The sequence below is a fragment of the Athene cunicularia genome (genome assembly GCF_003259725.1).
Source record: "Athene cunicularia isolate RWA chromosome 5 unlocalized genomic scaffold, athCun1 chr5_part2, whole genome shotgun sequence".
Classification (NCBI taxonomy): Eukaryota; Metazoa; Chordata; class Aves; order Strigiformes; family Strigidae; genus Athene; species Athene cunicularia.
In genome coordinates this window covers 150,931-158,836 of record NW_020799102.1, presented here as the reverse complement: position 1 = coordinate 158,836, position 7,906 = coordinate 150,931, and the positions used below count along the sequence as shown (strand labels likewise).

The 7,906-nt window shown below is 56.5% G+C and overlaps 1 protein-coding gene across 1 annotated transcript; it reads left to right on the top strand.

Moving 5' to 3' along the window:
* Positions 1-222: 222 nt before the first annotated feature.
* Positions 223-7,901, top strand: CPSF7 (cleavage and polyadenylation specific factor 7; the record flags this gene model as incomplete). Its single annotated transcript, XM_026850300.1, has 5 exons — positions 223-432; positions 4,905-5,123; positions 5,709-5,812; positions 6,119-6,264; positions 7,729-7,901. Coding segments are annotated over exons 1-5 (696 nt in total), but the record flags the coding sequence as incomplete, so codon positions are not given.
* Positions 7,902-7,906: the final 5 nt, after the last annotated feature.

The window sequence follows — 7,906 nt, the reverse complement described above, 5'->3', positions numbered from 1 at the left end:
CCTACAGGGTGGGTTGGGGGGGCAGGTCGTGGTTGCCCCCTGAGGGGGGTGTTGTTGCCCCCAGGGATCTGTCAGGTTTGGAGGAAACGGGTCCACGTTGCCTGCTCCCCTTCCCCCCGAGGGCGGCTCTCAGCGAGGGGTCGAGGTGAGAGTGCCCCAGCCAGAGGGTGAGGGGCTGCTGCGGCCCCCGGGGGTGGCTGGGCTGAGGCTGTGGGCCCCTCTGGGGGGGTGGCTGGTGCCTGCAGGGAAGTGGGGGAGCAGGAGGGTCCCCAGTGCCTCGCTGACCCTGTCCCCCCTCCTCACCCCGCTGCAGGTCACCTTTGATCTTCCTGCTTTGCCCCGGTCCTAGCCCGGGCTTCTGCTCCCATCTCTGGAAGTATGTCCGAGGGGGTGGATCTGATTGATATCTACGCCGACGAGGAGTTCAACCAGGTGAGCGACACGTCCAGCCGCAGGGCTGGAGCTGCACATCCTCCTTTTTTTGTGGAGAGCATCATAACTGGTGTCAGCCAGCTGGTTAGCGAGGCACTGGAGTGATTAGGGTGGACGTACCCACCAGCTGGTGCATACGCAGAGGGCAGAAAATGTGACTGCTGTGCCCAGGGAAGGGTAGCACAATGCTGGAGAGTCACTCTGGGGAACCGAGGGCTGGGACTGTTCCTAAATCCTAAATTCTGCCATGTCGACTGGGAATAAAGGGTCTTTCTGCAGGTTTCTCTGGAGGTTCAACATGTGGCTGGTCACAAAACGACTGGGAGGGGGAGGCAGGGTTTGGACCACGACGTTTGTCAGGACAGTGATGAGCGGAGATTGAAGGGGAAAGTTGCAGCGTGGTTGGAGAAATGAGAAATCTAAACTGGAAGAGGCCCTGCCAAGGAGCTGCACGGTGAGGGGACCTGGAGCACCACACCCATGGGACCACTGAGGCTGGGATGCTGTGGCAGGGACTGGCTGTGGTCAGAGAGGTGCCTGTGTGCCACCCCTCCCACCCTGAGGCTGTCTGGGACCCGTGTGAAGAAATGACAGAGAAGTGTAGGGGGGGGGGGGCAGATTTTCAAGAGTTTGGGAATCTGTGAGAGCGGGTGTGAACGGAGATGTTTGAAGATTAAAAACGGCCGTGGAAAGCCCATGGAGGGAAGTTGGTCTGCACTAGAAGGCGGGCTGCTTGAACTGGAAACAAAACATGTGGAGGAGGGAATGGCTGTGAGCTCCCAGAGGGCTGAACAGGGACTGAGGATGATAAACCCTTTGTTCTGAGGAGGTAGGAGATTATCGGGTGAGGATACGCTGTGGGTAAACGTTTCAGGGGAAAAGCAAAATGGCGGAAACTCTGTTAACTGCCTCAGAGCTGAGGGGACTGCGAGGTGCTTTCCAGCTGCCTGGGAAGAAGCAGGAGTTCTCCACTGGGAGTGATTCCCTTGGGAGGAGGGCAGGGTCCAAGCTGGCTGTAATGTTGCCAAAATAATGTTGCCAAAAAGTGAGATGCAAAGTAAATGTCCGTGCTGCTTGTAGCAGCCATGCAGCCCTGCCCAGACACCCTCTGACTCTGAAATACGCTTCCTGCATCTGTCTTGAAAAATATATAAATAATATAGCCGATTCCCTGTGTATTCAGCTATCTAGTACCGTCTGGGACCAAACGGAACTGCTCTGGCTTAGGAACTGCCTCAATTTGTATGTTTTCATGCAATTTACTTTTAACAGAATGAGGAAATAGGTATACCTGGATTTGGGAGCAGAAGGGAGAGCTGGGGGAATAAAGTGCAGATTAAGAAAATGCGTGGAGGTGGCTGGGCTTGGAAGTGCACAGAATAACCAAGAAACGACATTTATGGCAATTATTCGGAACGCCAAAGGGAAGCAGTGAAAGTGGACGTGGTACCTTCCGTCTGGAGGAGAGCCGTGACGTTGGCGGGTGTGAGTTGGAAAGTCTGTAATGTCTTCGAGGACGACAGATAAACAACAAACAGGTGGGAGGAATTCACAGAACTCTGGTGTCGCTTCCCCGGGCGCTCTGCGGAGACGGCGCAGTGTTGCCTGGCCTGCCTGTGCCTGCAGACAGGCATTCCTGCGAAGGCTTGGCCCCCGGCAGGCCTGGAGCAGGAAACGTGACAAAGACAGTGGCTTGAGTGGACATGGGAATGTCTGCTGAGGAGCTGAGAGGGTCCCTGGTGGGTCAGGTTTGTTCTCGATCAAGTCTTGGGGGTCTTTGGGGGTAAAAAACGTTAAGCAGCATTGAGAGGAGGATGGAGTGAGCCTGGCTGTGCAGCGGGAAACGGTGTGGAAAGATTGAACTGGAGGGTTTGGGGTACAGTAGACAAAAGATCTTTGACACAGCCAAGTAGACAGAAGCTTCTTAAAGCTGGAAGTGATTATCAAGGCCGCCGAGTCTGGTGTTTTGCTCGCTTCGGGCTGTGCGGCGGCAGGAAGAAACTCAGAGTTAATCTGTGTGTGATACCGCGTGGAGGCAGCGGGGGGGGGAAGGTGCCCTGGCTGCCCCGTGGTCTCTGTGGGCCACTGACGTGCTTCCAAATCCTCCAGCGCATGCTGAGCTGCGTCCCGGAGCACCCCCAGACAGTGCACATGTGGGTTCGGGGTACGTTTGCCATGGAGGGGTTGGCTGGTGAGTGATGCGAGAAGCCTCTTGGTACCATGCGTTTCGAGTGAGGGTCTGCAAATTTCAGGGTGGCAGCAAGGGGCAGAGACCAGGAGAGTGGTCTGGGAGCACTTGGACTGTGAGTACTTCTACACCACCTTCCCATCAGGCTGTTAGTTTTCCGAAGAAATAATTTTCAGAGATCCCAGAGGGGCCCTAAAAACTCCCAAGCTGAAGTATCCCGGCTTCTGAGCGATTTCTCCTCTAGTCGTGTGTGTCCCCCCCATTTTTGTTCTCAACTTTCTGAAACTTCCAGGCAGAAATCTTCCAGCCTTGGGCTGTGTCCAAAGGCACTTGGTGGAGGTAGGAGTGTGGGAGGCGGATTAAACAAACAGTTGAGCTGTTTCGAGAATGAGTACAAAAATACTGCGCCCTGTTGAAATTCTTGTAACCTTTTTATCAGCTCTGCAGCTGAAATAGCCAGATGCAAAAGTTACAACTTGTCTTAGAAATGGACATTTTGCTGTCAAGAAATGTGTCTGGGGGTAAAAAGGGTTTGATTTTTAGATTTCCATGACCCTTTGAAAGCCGTGTGCTGAGCACCCTTCCCCGTCTCTCCCCTGAGCTCACAAAGGGCCTTGTTTTATGTGTGCAGTTCCATGACCGTCACAGGGATTTAACCATCTCTAGCAGAAAGTGTTGTCTGAACTGCCTTTGAAATCCTGGAACTAAAAATTTGGGAGCAGAGCTTCTGGTTTTTGTGCTGCACAAGACCTGTGCATTGCTCCCGTGAGACAGATATGAACGTAGTAATTTGTACCATGCAATGATGCTCGGCGCACGCTGAATCGGGGTGAGCAATTAGTCTGAAGATCCGTAGTAAACACAGCACTCGCTGTACACTCCAAATTAAATATAGCCCGGAACAGAGTGGGAATTGGAAGGCAGATCTAGGACACTTGAGTTCACAGCTCAGGAGCTTCCTTGGCGGCTGGTTCACGCCGTGAAAGGCTGCGCCGCTGAGGGGAGGGGAGACACGTGCATCTGTGTGTGCAGACAGCGTGGAGCTCCTACCCTGAGGAGGGTTCTGCTGTCCCAAAAAGGAGCAAACTTGCATTGCGGTGGCGTATCCGAGGCAAGCAGGGTTTGGGGGTGGGTGTGTGCAACCCTCAGGCTGGGTTTGTTGTGAAGCGTGTGCCTGCCGAGAGGCTTGTCCATCGAGAGCGCTTGATTTTCCACTGCTGAACTTTTGCCCTTGCACACTTCAAAAAAAAGGTGAGCTGCTTCCTGGTAGCCTCCCAGAGCAGCAGGTTGGGTCTTGCTTCGTTGCTGAGGGCAGCTGATATCCTTAGTGAGCCTCCTCTGCTCACACGAGGAGAGGGCTGGAGCAAAAAAGCAAAAGGCTTCAAGTTGAGGGGAGGAAAATCAAGCCAGCATGGGTCACTGGTGGGGTAAACCTTCGTGGTTCTACTTCCTGGAGCATTTTTCTCTGCCTCCTTATGTGTAACTGCTCCAGGGTTATATCAAGCATTACAAAGCAGAGCCTAAAGCCCTGTCATCGCAGTGCTGGTAATCCTCGTTGCTGGGGAAGGGAGATGTTGATCCCATTGCTGCGGAGGTTTGTGTTAATGCTGGGCCAGTTGGGGAGCTGGGCAGCTGGGCTGGAGCCGTGCGAGAGGGATTTCCACATTGCCCAGGAGGAATAGTGGATGCCGTGGTGGCTTGCAGAAGCCTAGGGCATGGTGTGGTTTGGGTGGTTGGTGCTGAGAGGGGGCCACTAAGCTGGGGAGGAGAAGCACAGGGGGAGTTGTCGTTGTGAAAATAAAATGCTGAAAGAGGCGAGAGGAGCTGCCTCGTGGGAGATCACAGACACTGGCTCTGTTTGCCGTGGCTTCGTTCACAGCAGCGATTCACCTCCTAACTGCGAGCAGACACCAGACGAGCAGTTTGGGTGCTAAACCTTTGGAGTCTACTAAACCTTTGGAGTCGGCTTGTGCTGCCTCAAAAGAGCTTGTTCACTTGTTGAATTGGGACAGCTGGTTTGCAAACGGCCAAGGAGGCTTCCTCGCCTCCAGTCGTGGTTCATCTGCAGCCCCCAGGGCACCTGCTGCAGAGCCACGAGAAGACTTTTAAACATCTGGGGTGGTTTGTTTCTGCTGGGGGGGTGTTGGGAAGACTCCAGCAGAATGGGTCAGTCCTCCAGAGCCCTGTTTAGGCTCTTAACAGCCCCCAGGTCTGTTTTCAAGCTGTGGTTTCACCCCTGGGGGTCTCCCCTCTGCAAAGGTGCTCACAGTGTCTCCCCTCGCAGGACTCTGAGTTCAGTAATGCTGATCAGATGGACCTGTACGACGACGTGCTAGCAGCCAGCTCGCAGCCCCCCGAAAGCCGCACCAGCAGCTCGGAGGCACCGCCAGAGATCCGTCAGGAGCCGTCCCCCAAGCCCAACAGCAAATCTCCCGCCATCCTGTACACGTACAGTGGGCTGCGCAACAAGAGAGCTGCTGTCTACGTGGGCAGCTTCTCCTGGGTGAGTGGGATGGCTGCCGGGCTGGGCTTGGTGTGAAGGGGTATCTCCTGGGGTGCCTGGGTAGTTTGGGGTCTCCTGTGGTGTGTATGCAGATGGGGGTCTTCCAGAGAGACCCCTGAGGGGCTGCAGGGCTCTTTGGGGGGGCTGAAGTGCTCCCTGGAGGGGGCTGTTCCTCCTCAATCCACACTGACCCAATGTCCCAAGCCGGGCCATGAGCTGGGCTTAACCTTGTGATCCTCAGGGAAAGGGGATTTGTAGCCTTGAGGGGCTTCAGGTCTGGTGGGGATGGGTGACCAGTAGCTGTAGCATCTCACTTGCTTCTTGGCTGTCTTGGGGGCTGTGTGGGTGAGTCCCCTCCTCCTGTTGATGGATACAGGGACAGTTCTGTCTTGTCCAGAGAGCAGAGAGATCTCATAGCCATGAGTGGGGCCTGTTTCAGCCTCAAGGTTGATTTTAAACTCCCCATAGGGGCTCTGAGGGGGTGTCTGTACTCCAAGCACCCTGCCCCAGCCCGCTGGCTGAGCTGGGGGACACCAGGGTCCTACAAAGGGCTGCGGGAGCTGACACCAGCCTCTCCCCTCTCAGTGGACGACTGACCAGCAGCTGATCCAAACCATCCGCTCAGTTGGTGTCTATGATGTAGTGGAGCTGAAATTTGCGGAGAACCGAGCCAATGGCCAGTCAAAAGGGTGAGAGCCGAGGGGCAGATGGAGGGCAATGGGGGAACCTCATGGCCACATCTTCTGTGTTGGGGGGCGGCTAGTGGTTTTTCCTGGGTGATGCCCAGTCTGCCTGGAGCTGGGATGGTAAAGTGAAGACTCCCAACCAGTATGGGAAGGGGAGGAGGGGACATGGAACATCAGCCTGGGTTCAGCGGGATGTGATGGGGCTGCCAGCAAGCACGGAGCCCCAGGGAGGGGGTTGTACGGGGGTCCCTACCCCTCTATCAGGGGGTGAACCACTCAGGGCTGGCTGACCGCTGGGCTTTCCTACAGGTACGCAGAGGTGGTGGTTGCCTCTGAGAATTCGGTCCACAAACTCTTGGAGCTTTTGCCCGGTAAAATCCTCAACGGGGATAAGGTGGAGGTGAGGCTGGCAACGCGACAGAACCTGTCCCAGTTCGAGGCGCAGGCTCGCAAACGTGAGTGAGGCGAAAGCACGCCATGGGTGGGGGGACCTCCGTGCTCCCGAGGGCCCCGCAGATCCCCAGCAGAGCTGTCAGGCCGAAGCCACCGAGAACCTCGGGGTTGGGGGGGACCCTGCCAGGAGCCTCTGGGGGTTGTTTCCTGTGCCTGCTGAGTCTGATTAGATCCTGACCCGAGTCTTTATGATCCCCTTTTAGGTGCTCACACACTGCGAAGATCCCTCGTAGCCTCCTCCTCCTCCTCTCCAAACTGAATGGGCTTAAGCTCTTCAGCCTATCAACATAGCTAAGACCCTCCATATCTATTAGTAGCTCTTCTCTGGATCTCCTCCAGAATTTGTCCATCCCTGCGGAGGTAAGGTGCCCAACACTGGACGCAGTATTCCAGCTGGGGCCTGGCCGTGGGCTTTCTACAATGGCAATAGGTGGTCCTCGCCTCACTCCGCAGCGATGTGACGCCCCAGCCCCGCGCCGGGGAGCTCCGCGGAGCCGCAGGGACCATTTTTGACAGGCGTGTTGATGAGGAGGTCTTGACCAGCTGTGGTCATTGTAGATCCCCTGTGGCCCATTTCACGCAAGGAAAGCCCTTCTTTCTAAGCCGAGTTGCAGTGGGGTAGCTCTGACCTTCTGCACCCTCCCTTCAGCTCCAGTGCCCGCGGTGATCTGTTGCTTGGCAGCGCCGGGCACTGTTACACCACGTCCCGACCTGCCCTCGCGTTTCGGTGGAGCAGGGCGTGTTCCTTTCTCTCACCCCTCGCCTTGCTGGGCACAGGGAGGCTGAATTTCAGGGCCTTGCCGGCGGCGTGGGGCCTCGCCCGGGCTCCACTTGATGGCTGTTGGAGTGGCAAGGCCTGGGCAGAGGCAGTGTTTGCCATTGTACCACTCTGGTCTCATCCTCAAAGCCTCTTTGGATGCAGCAAGGCTTCCTGACCCTCTCTTTGAGGTCAAACAGGTGCCGAGTTTTCCTTCCTCCAGCAGCTCCGTTGCTGTCAGCACTTGGGTCCTGTCCAGGCCTTTCCCAACCTGTGTGCGGATTGCAGGCTCTCCGGGTCGTTTAATAATCTTCAGGGACTTGGGGACCTGGCAACTTTTCTGCTGGGGATCTCTTGCCATTTCTTGTGGCTTTTCCCTTCCATCCCTGTGACCCCGCTTTGTTCAGTGGCTTCTGCAAAGCCCCCGCTGGCCCAGAACGAGCGTCCCCGGGGCGCTGTGCAGGCAAGCCAGGGTCTTGCCAGAGAGCAGCTACCCTCCTGGAGGCACATGGAAGCAGACGCTACATTTGGCTATCTGGATCTTTCTCTGGGCAACTTGTGCTCTCCCGAGGCTGCCCTTTTCTGGGGCTGCGGGAGAGGACGGTCCTTGCGCCAGTTGCTGCGGGTGGGGAGGAAGAGGAGGAGGAGGTCTCCGAGACTTGCAAGCCCTCTGGCCACGACTCATGGCTCTTTCCTGTGCCGTTTGCAGGTGTGCCGCCGCGGGCCCACTCCCGAGACTCCGTGGACTCAGTGGACGGCCGTGCCACACCGACAGAGAACGCCTTGCCACCTGCCCGCGTGGAGAAACCCCCCTCTGTCCTGCCTTTTTTCAACCGCCCCCCCGCTGCCCTGCCCCTAATGGGGTTACCCCCGCCGCCGATGCCACC